This window comes from Coccidioides immitis, assembly GCF_000149335.2.
Source record: "Coccidioides immitis RS genomic scaffold supercont3.4, whole genome shotgun sequence".
NCBI classification, from domain to species: domain Eukaryota; kingdom Fungi; phylum Ascomycota; class Eurotiomycetes; order Onygenales; family Onygenaceae; genus Coccidioides; species Coccidioides immitis.
The window spans coordinates 1,835,107-1,849,834 of record NW_004504311.1 but is presented as its reverse complement, the minus strand read 5'-3'; the positions used below and the strand labels follow the sequence as shown (position 1 = coordinate 1,849,834).

Genomic DNA, 14,728 nt, shown 5'->3' with positions numbered 1-14,728 from the left:
CGCCCCTCCCAACATAATAATTTTTTTTTTGGTTGTGCTGGGATCACCCAAGGGGCTCCACGGCCCTATCAGTTTCGAACCTCCATAAGCCCGCGAGATGGTCGCAATTTCAAAAGCCCCGGTGGCGAAAGCCCGGCCGAGGGGAGCTCCTGGGTCCCCACTCGCTTACCGTCCGTCCTTGGCTGCCAGGAACACTTCCCCGAACTACGGAGTTGAGAAGAAGTGTAACACACCAGTGGGCTCAACCGACAAAGAACCAAGGCAGTCTGTTTGCACCCGCAGCTGTGGGCGGATGTTGCTCCTGGACGACTCGTCAACAAAGTTGATGCATGAACAAACAATGAGGTGGAGATAACCCTCTTTGACGATCCAACGCACAACCTCCAGCATATTACATTCACCACTCCATATTTGTCAAGGCAGCTGCATTATTCGCAACCACATGCGACATGGATTTCTTCTCTTGGCAGATTTCCAGGAGGATGGCAAACTTGAATATAGCGCATGGATTATGTGGGGCCTCAATGCACACTAAACGGGCCCTCCCTGACTTGGCTGCGTTTCAAAGATTGCCTTCCCTCCCGGCGGCATGGATCAGGGCCGTCCCTGGGGAAATGTCGAGAACAATTCATGTGGCATTGATGCGTCTTGGATTCCGGAGACATGTTGGATTATCAAAAAAATGAAATTCGTATTTCCCAATCCGCCTCTTCACGGCATCTATAATACAGTAACGAGTCATAAACTGACATCACTCGAGGGTATATGTATGGAGGCCGGGGCCCGTCGTCTAACAATAAGCTTCCCCATTTACCCATGTGGTTCCTTCTTTCAGGACCTGGAAGGCAATAAGGTGAGCACCCCGAGCTTTAGGAGCCGCTTTCTCGAGGGTAGACAGATGTGTGCGGCCTTGTCACGCTTCGCAAATTCCCAAAGCTCAGAACATCGCCAATCCGCCGGGCACCAGTGAATAACATGCACAGTCGGTCGATACCGCAACCCCATCCTCCAGTCGGCGGCAGGCCCCATTCGAGTGCCTGCAGATAGCTCTCATCGAGCTCCCCAGGATTCTCCGGGTCCCGATATGAAAGCTGTTCCTCGAACTTCCTTCTTTGCTCAAATGGAGAGTTCTCCTCCTCATACGTGTTCACAACTTCCTTTCCTTCGACGAATAGCTCCGCGCGGGCCGAGACGACTTGACTGCAGGTCGGATGGATATAAGATTTGGAAAGGGGAGACATACACTCTGGGTGGTTGATGATGAACGTGGGGTCCTTGCACTGAGGCTCGAGATACACTGCACAGAGCTTATCCAATAATCGGGGTAGTGATACATGATCGGGAAGAGGAATAGACATGGTGTTTAACAGTTCTACCATCTTCAAAGTCGCGCCGTCTGACTTCAAATCAGGGAGGGTATGTCCCATAGCGCTCTCCAGCGCCGGTACAAAATCTATTCGACGGAATGGGGTACTGAAATCAACATATATGGGGTGAAGGGTGCCTAGTTTTTCGTTCAACTCCCGGATATTTTGAGACAAGCCAGATAACAAAGTCTCGGTCATCTGCATCAGGCACTCCAGGTCGGCGAAAGCCTGGTAGAATTCACAAGTGGTGAATTCAGGATTGTGGGTTTTATCAAGACCTGCACGGGAATTAGTAGCTAAAAAAACACTTCTTAGTGGACGTCTGACTCACCTTCATTTCGGAACGAAGGCCCGATCTCAAATATCCTATCGAACCCACCTACAATGAGCCGCTTTAGCCATAATTCGGGTGCTATTCTCAGAGCTAGCAATTGCTCTACTGATTCGGAAGCAGTGGTGTGAAAGGGCCTGGCAATAGCTCCTCCAGCCGCTGCAGCGATAATCGGGGTATTAACCTCAATAAACCGTCTCTCAAGAAAGAAATTGCGAATATGTTGGACGATAGATGATCTGGCTCGGAGAATATCGGCTACACCTGGGTCTGCGAGAAATTGAACGTGACGTTCATACGGAGATACCGCATGTTCCTTCGTATCTACAGGTACATCGTGAAGGCAGGGTGACAAAAGGGTTGGCAGCTCGCTGGCAAGGAGCGTTAGTTCGCCTCTGCCGGTTCGATGGGGTTTCCCGGTGATGGCTAAGTCTATCAGAACCGAGTGGACCAACAATGGTGGTTCTAGACGAGAAGAACTTACAGTAAACATCGCCTCTTTGTAGCAAATGGTAGAACTCTCGAAATCTCTCCGGAGATACACCCGTAACCCCGAGAATCCGTTGATTGCACAGAATCTGCACTTTATGCCCGTCCTGCCAGAGATCGAAGAAGACCAGCTTGCTCCCAGCCGTCCGCTGGGATCTTATTCTACCTAGTGGTCTAAGTCACAACTTCCATTTTTGAATCGGTATCTCATCAATTTCACGCATACCGTATAGAAACACGGACACATCATCCAGTGTCTCGTTGGGCTGAATATGGTTGTACTGTGAACGAAAATGTTCGCAGCTTGTCGACTGCGGACTAACGGCTAATCGTGGATATGGGTTGGAAGACGCATTTTTAATTTCGTCAATCCGGTTCCATCGGGGGAGCTTATTCGTATTCCCATCTGAGGTGTTGCTGCCGTACACACGGCCGCTTGAAAAGGTTCGGTTTGGGTTCCCGCGGTCGTGAGGCGCCGCCTTACTGTTAGTTAAATAGCGAACGCGCAGCCTATAGGACCTATAACTGGAATTGTTAGCACGTGGAACTCTATATACGGTTCGAGTTTTGTTTTATGCCGACGCGATGGCTTGGTATTGTTAGGTGGAGAAGAATGGCCTGTACCTGAGGAACGATCCATCCAGACATAGCTGGGACACCCGATGAGAGCAGACTGGTCGCATCTGCCCGGAATTCAATATGGTAGCATAACAAACACCGATCAGCCAAAACGACAGATCAAGCAGATTCGATATGCCTTCATGGAGTGGGAGGGTCTTCCGATACTTTTATGCATGGTTGATGTTGAAATTCCGCTTCGGGTTATCATCGGCCCGTCAAACCAAAGCTCCCGGCCCGCCGTCCAAATTTTGTTATCAGCTCGACGAAGCACGCCGGCCAGGTCGTTAAACAGCATCGACACTTTCTCAGGACTAATTCCTGCAATATTTTCTTAAACGTTAACACCGTGATTTATTTTTATTTATCATAGATATACAGACCTCTTAACAAATCTCTCCGTTTACGCGCTCAACATGTCTTTCCTATTTGGCGGCCGCCCTCAAATATCCTCGGAGGAGAAGATCCAAAGAGCAGAGCTCGAGTTCGAGATGATCACGGACATGGTCAACCGGTATGCTGCATTCCCTAGGATCGCGCACCCTGCGTTGCTTTTGTCCGGTCCTATTCCCTCAGTGCGCACCAATCCTCGTGCTATCTATCAGGTTGCTAACAGTCGCTATTCATTTCTCGCAGACTCAACGCTGCATGCATGAAGAAATGCATTCCTCCAGACTATCGGGAAGGCGATCTCAACAAAGGCGAATCCGTCTGCCTCGACCGCTGCGTTTCTAAATTCTTCGAGGTTCACATGAAGGTGTCGGAGAAGATGGCCCAGATGCAAGGCCAAGCCGGCGCCGGTCAGCCGGGAGCTGGTTTTGGAATGTGATCTTGTTCTTATTTTTTTTTTTTGTTTTTTTATTTGTTTTGTCTATTGGGAGCTAAATAATAGATGGGCTGGGTTGTCTTTCGCTTTTTGGTATGAGAAGCGTGAGATCCTTCTTCTTTGAACTTTATGCGCTTGGGCTCGGGTCCTGACAAAATATTCAAGGTCGCATGCGCAAGAAATAAAACAACAACTCGCTGGGCGAAATATTCTGAGCCTTAGGAATCTTTCTCCATTACAGTTACGGGCCATCAATGCGTCGTTTTAATGATATTTTGTACATTATGCAAAGAATTCACCTTTTTGTTCTCTCCAGTTCGTACAAAATGCTTCTTAATCTTGCTACTGAGAGACTTCGAATCTCTGAAGGACAGTTATCATTACAAACTTTACTGGCTTGTCTATACATCACAGAAAGGGTAAAGTAAAATATACACAAATCTAAAAGGGAATATCATGTCCCACCATTCCAAAACCATTTGGCCCATTTTAGCCATGGAGCTCCTGACTGCTCTTCAGCCTTCAGAAGTTCTCTCAGCCGGCTCTCTAAGGCCCCGATCTGATGTTCATAGTCAATGAGACCGCCTTCGACCTCCTCGACTTTCGATTGCAGTGAGTTCAATTCGTAATCGAGCTTAGCGCCTAGCGTCTCTAGCCGTTTAGACCCTTCAAGCAAATTCTGGCTTTCCGTTGAAACCAGTTCGGTCGAGCTTCTTTGTAGCGCTTGATACTCAGCGTATTTATTCTGGTAGGCGGAGTCTAGCTCCTTCAGACGATTGAACGCGGTGATGTCAATACCCTCCGCTGCAACTACTTGGCTTTCCACCCAAGCACTTGTGTTCATGTCTAGGTTGACGATTTTAGTCGCCAGGGCACGTTCATCGTCAATCCGCATGTCCTCGTAGAGAATTCGATCCACTATCGTGTTATCTGATTCGGGGTCCGCTGGCTCTAAATCGTCGATGGAATGGCGGGAGAGCATCGCCTCCTCAACGGCACTAAAAGACAAATGTCGAACGGAACGAGCCTGGAAATTTGATACTGGATCCTCCGCGAGGGATGATGGGCAACTGGGTACTCGACGAAGTACCCTAGTAAGAATGAGCGGCTCATACGTAGGGTCTTTTTTATGTGAAAGCTCATCCAGCGTGCCTGACGATACCCGTGGCTCCGGAGTTAAATAATCCGTTAATAACTGTCCTTGAGACTTCTCGTTTGCTTGGGGTAGGTGGCTTTGGAATTCTGTTGAGCCGCGGCCGGGCTCGCTCGTAGGCACGGGGTCTGATGGGCTTGACAAAAGTTCGGGCCTGCTTTTATCCAAATTTGTAGTTCCAGAGACACGCGCCTCATCTCCCAAGGACTTGACACCTTCTAACCTGCCTTTTGTCCCTGGAAATGTCAGTGCCACATCCGTGGCTTGCTGATCAGGCACATCAGTATCGGTATCGATGGTTTCCTTTAGTTGTTTGTGATGCTGGTGAGAACGCAAAGCTGGCAGTCCAACAGCATCCCTAAACCGACCGAGTCCAGCGCGAGCGTCTGATACCCTGCCACTAACCGTTTTTTTAAGAGCATATTTCAATTGTTGCTCCTTGCTATCAGCGGATACTGGGGTCTCTAGATGCTTCCAAGACTGCTCCGTTTCGAGGGAAGGGCGAGCGGACGTAAAGGGGCTACACGTGTCTTTCCTTCTGCTTGACCATGCCTCTCTGGAAAATGCCATTTCATCTTCTCCAGCGTCATGTCGGAAAGGGTCGGTGTAAGATTTCCGAAGCTTTCCATGCCAGAGCCATTTGGACCTTTCGCCACTCACGAGTTGAACGAATCGGTCTATATCTAAAGTTTCGACCTCCGAGATCCCAGCCTTGTCGCGTCCGCCAACAATTCCCATGACCATCTCTCCTCCTTTGCCGCCAAGTTCCGCGACTGTGGACTTGACCGCTCGCGGGACAGCCCATCCTTCTCCACTTGCAGCTTTCGCTGTTACTCGGTGTAACTTGTCCAAAGTCTGCCTATCCAACCTTCTGGTCTTCTCGAGCTTGAGAGCCTTTTGGAAACTTCCAATTCCTCGTTTCAAATTCTCTATGTCGAATGCGTCTTTGGAAACGGGTGCACCCCATGTATGAAGACGGTTTCTTGCCCCCATCAAGGTTCCAAGTAACGCCGAAACCGTTGTTGGCCCAAGTATGCCATCGCTTGGCTCAATATTAAAAAGCTCCGTCCCAATGTCGGTCCACCAATCGTTTATTGCCCGCTCTGTCACGTCACAAAGCAAGCCATCTATGTATTCAGACGCCAGTTTATCAAACACACTTAAGGCCATCTGACATAGTTTAACCAAGCCTATCACAGCATTGAATAGTGGCACTCGTTCACTTGTTCTGTAGAGCTGATAGAACTTGGCTTCGGTCGCGGGCGTTGGTTGTTTCAAATTTAGCCCAGCCCTGCCAGAGCACCCAAGACGTTTCAGGTTCTCATTGACGACGAAATCTTCTCGATATTTTCTGACATCGCCTTCCGGGATATCAATAACTGTCAGGGAGGAGGGGAAACTGCTTAAATTCGTCACCATCAATAATCCCCATGGAGTTTCTCGCTTTCGGGTGTGGGGTTGGGCCATCGTATTGAAGTAAACCTTCAACCTTGGGGACCAGAGCTGCTCATCTTTGGGAACTTTGAGAACGCCGGCAACAGCAGTGTGAGATGGGTCCCCGGTATAGGTATTGATAACGAACGTGGGATGAACCCTTGAGCAGGCCCATTGCTCGACAATGTAGGTCACATACCCAATAAGGGTACATCGTCTTTCCACTAGCACCGTCGACGGGTCTTCCTCTAGGCACTTAAAGGCTACAGGATCGGTAAATACCAGCCTTTCGTAGCCTTCGTCCAAGACAACGGCCTGGTTTTCGCCCGTGGACTGAGCCGGTGCTTGAAGCTGGGATTTCTCGGCCGGGGAGGCGGATGCACTCTGATCCGGGATTGTACGACGCTGGGAAGATGGCTCAGAGCCGACACCCTGTGCCATATTGTATGACAAGCGAGGAGGCCTGTGAATCATCGATGTCGTAGCTATAATTCGTGCTTGAAGGTATCGGGTTATCCCCACTTGACCCCAATGAGTCCTGAACAAGAGAAACGCTTCCGATGCCTCCAATACGCCAAATGATCCCAGGATAACCAGTATTCAACACTCTCTAGAGCCATTGCAATCATATCCTCGTATCAGATACACCATAGTTGTCTCTTGTTTGGTCCCAGGGCTGCTGTACTGTGAAGGCCAGGGGTCAAGGCCTCAATATATCGCGGCACATTGATGGGGCAGACTGCTGGCGGAACCAAAAGTGTAACCTTGGAAATAATCAGCCGACGTCACAGGCGCAACCCAGGTATTGTTACATGCATCCTATTGGTTGACCTTTTGAAATACTTGGATCTGCCATTACTACTGGGTAGATTTGGCAGAATTTAAAAATAATGGCCAATCAAAGTATCATCTCACTTGTAAAAGAAACCGCTAGTATACCGAATTACAGTTCACTCGTCCTGGAGAACGCCAGGTGACAAAAAAGCACCAACAGCACCAGTAACTTAGCTCCTCACCCACCACCATTAGCTCCATGTGGACGATGGCCTCCTCCGCTCTTCTGGCCGCAACCAATTTCACATCCAAGCCGCTGACTTTCCCTATCCTCGCCCTTTAAACTCCTTTTACACGAAAGATGTGCCTACGGAGTTGATCTAAACCATCCAAGTCCTTATTAACGTCGGAAATGGAGTTGCTACAGAAGGAGCACCAGCGCGTGTTCAAGCGGGCGCAGAGCTCGAAGAGTATTAATGACGTGCAGGCCACAATTGATTTGCTGAGAGAAGCTCGAGATGCTATTGAAAGGGGTATGTTGTCCGCATGAGGGTGCCCATCTTGTGTTTCTCCTGAACTGGCGGACGACAGAATATGAATAACCGCTTTGGCACTTCTAGATCCGAGCTCCGCTTCGATAACCCTGGCTAAACTTCAAAACCCGGCCAAAGCCTCCTTTGATACAATCAACGACAGTTTAAAAGAAACTTACACTGCCTTGAACAAGTATGGCAGGGCTCTGGACAAGGCAAGATGCTCCTGGACTATGACGCGGGGTAGGGAATGTTCTAATGAATAATGAATGTGCAGCTATTCAAAGATAAGCCCCTTCCGAGCACCGAATATGATGCTCTGTCATTGCAGTCTGCTCTCGTCAATAGGGCGATTGCAATGCATTTGTTGCGAGAAGGCCAGTTCTCCGTAGCATCCACCTTCCTCTCAGAAGTGGCGGCAAATCCGACCCCTGCACAGTCCTTTAGCGATATACCCAGCTCAGGTCAGCGCAACAATGCAAACCAGCAATTTGATGATCTGCAATCCGGAGAAATGCGAGACCAATTTTCCTTGATGTATCGTATATTACACCAGTTGCGTGAGGAGCAAAATCTACTGCCTGCCATCGACTGGGCAAGAGAACATCGAGTCGAGCTGGAGAAAAGGGGAAGCAATCTCGAATTCGAGCTGTGTCGGCTGCAGTTCGTATGGTTGTTTCATGGCGGCAAGACGGGCAATACATCGATGATAGCTGGCAGAGCCGCTGCACTCGAATATGCGAGGACAGATTTTCGCCATTTCCACGCCCGACACCTTCGTGAGGTTGAACAGTTAATGGGCGCCATGGCATTCTGTCCGAATCTTGATGACTCTCCGTATAAATCTATTTTCAATAACCCCTGGGCATGGTCCGATGTTGCTACGGCATTCACACGCGAGTTCTGCGCTCTACTTGGCTTATCAGCCGATTCTCCTCTATATATCGCTGCCACGGCAGGTGCAATCGCTCTTCCCACCCTTCTCAAACTCCAAGCTATCATGAAAGAGAAACGCACCGAGTGGACCACTCAGAATGAACTACCCGTAAGCATATATTCATGGCCATGACATGCTTTCATTCCGTTTCTGACCCCCAATAACTAGGTCGAAATCCCTCTTCCACCATCTTACCTCTTCCATTCTATATTTGTATGTCCTGTTTCTAAAGAACAGACCACCGATGACAACCCACCTATGATGATGCCCTGCGGGCATGTCGTTGCCGAAGAGTCTCTAATGAGATTAAGCAAAGGTGGCAAATTTAAATGCCCATATTGTCCGAATGAGAGCCACCCAAGGGATGCAAAAAAGGTTATTTTGTGAGAAAGACCTGCACGTATCCTTTCGCTTTCCTCGTTTTGCGTTTTCCCCTCCCCGTCTTCATCTTTGTCTAGCTTTTACGAATTTTTTTATGAAACGTTTGATGCATGGGATCCGGCGCAATCGGAGTTCGGATGATGCTGTGATTCATATCTATTCATGCACTGTGAAGCAGAGCGCAGGGTAGAACATTCTAAGCGCGATCTCTACTTATTTTGAGATATTGGGATGGAGTTTTGATGGTATAGGGATAGTTAGCAAGGCAACCCTTCTAAAAATTGACATATAAGTTCAAGATCTTCCCATTGGTGGGGGTGCTGTGCGTTCTGCAATCATAAATAGTAGCCTTCATCTGTTCGCTCTGCCTTCAAACTTAAGCGAGTTCATGGATACAAGCAGATATCTCAGAAAACAAGAAAGAAATAACCATGTGAATTCTGTCCCATCCTTGAAAACCCCTTATATTACCAGTTTCTGACCCAGATACTCTTCTGAAGAATTACCCGTTCTACGCGTCGTGTTCCCATAAGATTTTTAAAGTAAGTCCAGTTGCAGAATATCCTTAGAATCAAGTTATGGAGAGACCACCCAAACCTTACGGCCAAATAAACCTTCATATCATTCCGAGATAGACCCCGTTTAAGGAGACTTTTTGGGTCTCGAAGCAGAGGCAAACTTCTGAAGGTTTCTAAATTCTTCCACTTCCTTGGGAGTTGGTCTCGCTTCCGGACCCGAGTAACGGATGGGAGTCTGGCCTTCGACACGTTGTAGCTTGAACCGATAGAGCGAGCTGCTTTCCTCCATGAGTTCCTCACTCTCAATCTTGTACAGCCCATCGTAGCGTAACCCTTCGGCCGGGCGGTATTTGTTTATGGCAGGAAGCTTGGAACTGCGAAGGACACGGATTGGGATCCCGTTCTGATGGGCATCAAGGAGAAGATTAGTGCCATGCGAGATCTTGCCGTTCTTTCCATAGGTGCCATAGTAGTAGATTGTTTCTCCCTGATCTCTATCCGCATATCTGTGGCTGGAACTAAGAACGATTGAGAAAGCGCCGAGACCCTCACGGCCAGAAACACCAGCTTCAACTTCTCCGTGGGCTCCATCTCGAATTGCACTCAGCTGCCAGGGGAACCATTGACCGTTGCGAAGGTTTCCTTCTCCAGCGTAGAAGGGTGAAACTCTGTATTTATATGCAGGATCGAAACTTCGGCTAACGATCCTTGCACACTTGGTTATCAACCCACGATCAAGGCCAGTTTCAATATCGCCCTTCTCCCAGCGTAGGCGAAGCAAATCCACGTCAAGTTTAATGTCCCATGGAATCAAAGGACTGTTGGCAATTGCTGGTAAGCCAGATTCTGCATCAAGGAATCGCGATTTTAGGATGGCCTCTGACGAAGGATGGACTTCGGAGAAAGGCAGTTGCTGAACACGCTGCCTCATCTGGGTAAATATATGCGAAAGATCGCCTGGAGATGAAGTACGCGCTCTCCTGAAAAGAGAGAGGATTTGAGACATCTCGTCCAGATTCCGCTTAACCTTGGCTTGCTGCTTTGTAGACACGGCAATTGGAAAGCTATTGCAGGATCAGCATTTATGGATGATCTAAAGTTATAGCCTGTTAGGGGCAGAACTCACATTGCGTTTCTGGATTTTGGCTTCTGCTTTCGACGGAAAGGCGCCAACGAGGTTCGGCAATCGCTCACATTGTTCTGTGCTGCACGTCTGCAATTATCCGAAATGGCGCATGTGCATGGGATTTCGGAGACTTTCTCTGGCTGCTTGGGTCTTTTCGAGGTCTCTTCTACAATCTCGCCTTCCTCTTCATGGCTGCGTTTCGAAGGAGGATTTGTTGGGCTAAAGCGGGTCGCAGTTTCAAGAAAGGGGCTTTCGAGAGATTCAGTAGTAGAGATGCCAGAAATCATGGTCATTGTGTCTATCTCCCCATGTTCAGAAGGGATAAGATTATGATCATGAGGGGTTCCTAGATTATCATTTAGATCACCAGATTCAAGCGAAGTTAACGGTTCAGCTGGAGAATCCATATCAACGTGCATGTCCGTTGAGTCCAGTTCTTTCTCTTGATATAGACGCTTGAGGTGCTCTTCAACCATCTGTTCAAATCTCTTCATGGAGAAGAAAGGGTGTGAAAGGTGAGGTGAGCACGTGCTTGTTTATATAGTGAGCTGATGTGTTCCTAGCAACGGACAAAAGGGGAAACGCTAGAGGAGAAATCCGCGCTGGATCACAAATGTTAACAGAAGCTTCGGGGATATCCACTGCTTATGAAGGGAAAGCTCAAGAAGCAAAGTTGGGTTGTGTCAGGGAATAGATCATATATCTGTTCTGCTCAAGTATATAGATATATTAACGACCCTGTGTTTCGCAGACGGAGGATCTGCTCCTATGTCGCTTGCAATGGGTGTCTGGATTCCTCAGAAGCCAAATACTTCGTATCGTACTAAGTACGGAGTACGCTATCGTAGATTCAGGGCGTGGAATTCTGTACCTTGCTCAGTATTTCCCCTTGCTTGCTAGCCATAACTGACGTGTCGTTGCTAACCCACCGCAGGTGAAAGAATCCTCGAACACTTTTTCAAGGGCTCGTGGATCACGGTCTACTTACCCTCTGGCTTGCCCACCGAGTCCCCACCAGGGCACCAGCAAACCATGGCTTTGATTGGTTCCATACCCGCAACCCCTCCCTGTGAGAAGGGGAGGAGAAAAGAGGAGAAGAGAAGACAAGAAAATAAAAGCCAAGAAACGCTTGCTATCTTCCTTGCTTCCGCCCAGCCTGCAATGGACTTCACGATGCAGATATTTATGTTTATCCGGACAAAGGAACTGCAATCAGAAACCCAGCAGACATCGAGACAATGTTTGCTTTCAGGGGGTTTCTGGCCACCAGGAGACCTTTGTCCCTGAAGCATGCTCATTGTGTAGATGGCAAGGTGAAGTGTGAACTCCGAGAAAGTTCTAGTATGTTTGGTGGAAGAAATAATTAGGCTAAAAGGAAAACACCGCTCCTTTTGATTCACGGCTGGGATAGCATGATCTGGCGCTGAAACCTCTCCGGAGGGCTTGTGAGCTATTGGGCATGCCACAACGCGGCTTCGATGGTACTACTCCATGTAGTTACTCTCTGGTATGGGAGTCGGCGAAAATCTCTGAGGCTGACGCCAGAGGGGAATTAACTGCCCTGCATCTATGGCAGTTGAAAATGTGACATGACTCCGGAGGACAAGGCAGCGGTAAAGAGCATACCATAACTCTGAAAACTTCTGACAAGTTATCGATATATATTTTTAGCTCCTTCCCACAAACGTCCCTTAGAAAGCCTCCATATCATGAGAGTGATACATAGCAATATTTCATGCACTATCAATTGGGGATTTTGTGAAGCATTGCCAAGCGCAGGCTCTCATTAATGAGCTTACATATCATGTCCATATTGAATTTGGCAGACTTTTTACCATGTAACAACCAGCTGATCTTGTGAGGTAGGAAACTTGATGCTCTGTTTCAAATTTACCTGATGTTTCAAAAAAAAAAAAAAAAAGAAAAAAAAAAGTACATATTGCGGGGTTGGCATGTGGAATGTAACCAAGCATGTGGGTATAAAAAGCTTGTGGTTCACAATATTCAGGTCGTCCGGGACGTCTTCTGCCGTAACTAACTGACTCGTGGGCGCTGGCCCCTGGGGAGCTTTCTGGTCATCCTGCTCCTTGTTCCATCACGCAAAAACCTAACTTAATTTGACGGATGGCCATCATAAATACCTTCATTGAATACTCCGTACTGGTGTAAAACAGCCTGACCTCTCCACCTCCTTTGATTGTTGGCCTAACTCAGCACACAATTCTAGAAAATCCATGGCTAGCTCCACTCATCAAGCTCAACCGGTTACGTTGAGCCTACAGGAGCTTACTGAAGGTTGGATGGATGGACGTATTGTTGCTGATGTCTTGCTGATGAAATATTCCAGGTTCTGTCTCATTTGAGGCACTGGCGGAGGCCTTTGGTCCTTCGTCACTGGGAATTATCGTTGTTAAAGATCTCCCTGAGAGGTTCAAGGATCTTAGAGCCCAAGTTCTATCTAATTCATCGTATTTGGCATCATTGCCTGAGGATGAACTAGGTGAAGCTTCTCGCCATCTAATTTCCCTCTTCTAAGGCCCAACCTAACAAGCGGATAGAATCACTCACTTGCGCCGAGGCAAAGTACTTGGTAGGATGGTCATGCGGGAAAGAAACCCTTCGATCAGGGCATTTCGATACTTTGAAAGGATCTTACTATGTCAACTGTGCATTTTATCAGGACCCCGATTTACAAAATACGCCGGCTGAGGATTACCCTGATTTCCCACAATATACGGCGCCAAATATATGGCCACCCACCGACAGACTGCCCACATTTCGCCAAAGCCTGGTGGAACTGTGTACACTCATAATCGATACCGCAGTTCTTGTTGCCCGAGCTTGCGATCGCTATGCCCAAGCTAATATCGACGGCTATAAACCAGGCTACCTTGAACATGTTGTCAAAACCAGTACGACCACCAAGGCGCGGTTACTACACTATTTCCCGAGTCCTGCAGAAAACATAGCGATTGACCATGCTTCTTCTCAGGAAGAAGAAAATCAAGATGACTGGTGCGCGACACATCTTGATCACGGGTGCCTCACGGGTCTTACATCCGCCATGTTCGTTGACGAAGCAGCAAATCCTCCGGGTGCAGATCCTTCCAGAACATTCCCCCTTCCGGAACTCGGCACATCTCCAGACTCAAACGCAGGACTGTATATCCGTTCAAGAACAGGTGAAGTTGTCAAAGTGAACATACCGAAAGATTGTCTCGCCTTCCAAACCGGAGAAGCACTGGAACTTATAACCAAGGGCAAGTTCAAGGCGGTGCCGCATTTTGTTAGAGGTGCGAAAACAACGGGTCAAGCACGAATTGCGCGGAATACGTTGGCTGTTTTTACGCAGCCAAATCTTAGTGAAGAGGTGGAAACGGGAAAGACATTTGCTGATTTCGCGAGAGAAGTTGTCGAGAGGAATCATGAAGATCGTATTGTTGAGCTATGAGTCACTCGATTGTCTCGCACAACCTTATTTGGCCCAAAAGGCTTTTTTCCCCCCTTTCTGGCTTGCTCGTTTTGTTTTGCAGGCTGTATTTGATATGTGCCTGGAGCGTCGCGACTTGTGTGGGGTTGAATGCACAGGGCGCGGGGACGATCAGCTTCGGCGCTGGCGGAATCACTTCCTCGGGCTTGGTGAAGCAATTGCCGAGGGTAAGCTTGGCCGATTATTAACCAATTTGTCATTAGTGGTCCATAACTACGGAGTACAGATACTTGCTAAGTATGTTAAGACAGCAGCGGTGGTGTGTAATGGCTCCAAAGCTGCCTTCATTGGCCCGCACACAGGGACAAACCATGGGCCCACGATGCCGACCAGCATCTCGTCGATTTCTGCGCACAGATCCCCCCAAGCAGCGCCAGAGTGGGAATGTCCTGGGATGATCGACGGGCTGCACTTTAGCACAGGTGGGTTTCTTGCAAGTCCAGTTGAGGAGGGAGGGGGAAGAAGGGGAGTAACGGAGTACATAGTGGTTAGGAGCAAGAAAACAAACTCCCAGAGCTCTAGCTCAGTTTCGGTTACAAACGCCTTGATCCGTTGTCACATATATTGCTAGCCAAAATGCCATGGGGTTGTGGGTTTATCAGCACTAAATGACAGAGGATTAACTCCGCAAAAGATGCTCTCTCCCACCTACACAAAGGGAAAAGAAAACAAAAAGAAAGAAAGAAAAGAGAGGTGATGACAAGCCACTTCTTCCTATCCTAATCTAGTAAGCTAAACTCCTCTCCAAAGG

The 14,728-nt window shown here is 48.3% G+C and overlaps 7 protein-coding genes across 7 annotated transcripts; 3 read left to right on the top strand and 4 right to left on the bottom strand.

The window, feature by feature from the left end:
- Positions 1–632: 632 nt before the first annotated feature.
- Positions 633–2,870, bottom strand: CIMG_04928 (lysyl-tRNA synthetase; the record flags this gene model as incomplete). Its single annotated transcript, XM_001245486.2, has 5 exons — positions 633–1,645; positions 1,699–2,124; positions 2,183–2,353; positions 2,414–2,712; positions 2,812–2,870. 5 exons carry the CDS (start codon positions 2,868–2,870, stop codon positions 870–872), a joined length of 1,731 nt encoding a protein of 576 aa, XP_001245487.2. The 3' UTR covers positions 633–869.
- Positions 2,871–3,221: 351 nt separating this feature from the next.
- Positions 3,222–3,945, top strand: CIMG_11434 (mitochondrial import inner membrane translocase subunit tim10; the record flags this gene model as incomplete). The annotated part of the gene is made up of 3 exons (XM_012358452.1): positions 3,222–3,319; positions 3,442–3,724; positions 3,797–3,945. The coding sequence occupies 2 exons, from the start codon at positions 3,222–3,224 to the stop codon at positions 3,632–3,634; spliced, it is 291 nt and encodes a 96-aa protein (XP_012213875.1). The 3' UTR covers positions 3,635–3,724; positions 3,797–3,945.
- A 42-nt stretch (positions 3,946–3,987) lies between these two features.
- CIMG_04927 (Sin3 complex subunit) lies at positions 3,988–6,877 on the bottom strand. Its single transcript, XM_001245485.2, has one exon. It carries the CDS (start codon positions 6,690–6,692, stop codon positions 4,086–4,088), a length of 2,607 nt encoding a protein of 868 aa, XP_001245486.2. The 5' UTR covers positions 6,693–6,877; the 3' UTR covers positions 3,988–4,085.
- A 365-nt stretch (positions 6,878–7,242) lies between these two features.
- Positions 7,243–9,142, top strand: CIMG_04926 (ubiquitin-protein ligase RMD5). The gene is made up of 4 exons (XM_001245484.2): positions 7,243–7,525; positions 7,613–7,740; positions 7,803–8,570; positions 8,631–9,142. The coding sequence occupies exons 1-4, from the start codon at positions 7,405–7,407 to the stop codon at positions 8,847–8,849; spliced, it is 1,236 nt and encodes a 411-aa protein (XP_001245485.2). The 5' UTR covers positions 7,243–7,404; the 3' UTR covers positions 8,850–9,142.
- A 343-nt stretch (positions 9,143–9,485) lies between these two features.
- CIMG_04925 (uncharacterized protein) lies at positions 9,486–10,981 on the bottom strand (the record flags this gene model as incomplete). The annotated part of the gene is made up of 2 exons (XM_001245483.1): positions 9,486–10,425; positions 10,488–10,981. 2 exons carry the CDS (start codon positions 10,979–10,981, stop codon positions 9,486–9,488), a joined length of 1,434 nt encoding a protein of 477 aa, XP_001245484.1.
- Positions 10,982–11,443: 462 nt separating this feature from the next.
- On the bottom strand, positions 11,444–12,307 carry CIMG_13404 (uncharacterized protein). Its single transcript, XM_004446065.1, has one exon. The coding sequence runs from the start codon at positions 11,783–11,785 to the stop codon at positions 11,468–11,470; it is 318 nt and encodes a 105-aa protein (XP_004446122.1). The 5' UTR covers positions 11,786–12,307; the 3' UTR covers positions 11,444–11,467.
- A 414-nt stretch (positions 12,308–12,721) lies between these two features.
- Positions 12,722–14,574, top strand: CIMG_04923 (uncharacterized protein; the record flags this gene model as incomplete). The annotated part of the gene is made up of 4 exons (XM_001245481.2): positions 12,722–12,782; positions 12,835–12,987; positions 13,046–14,144; positions 14,232–14,574. 3 exons carry the CDS (start codon positions 12,722–12,724, stop codon positions 13,936–13,938), a joined length of 1,107 nt encoding a protein of 368 aa, XP_001245482.1. The 3' UTR covers positions 13,939–14,144; positions 14,232–14,574.
- Positions 14,575–14,728: the final 154 nt, after the last annotated feature.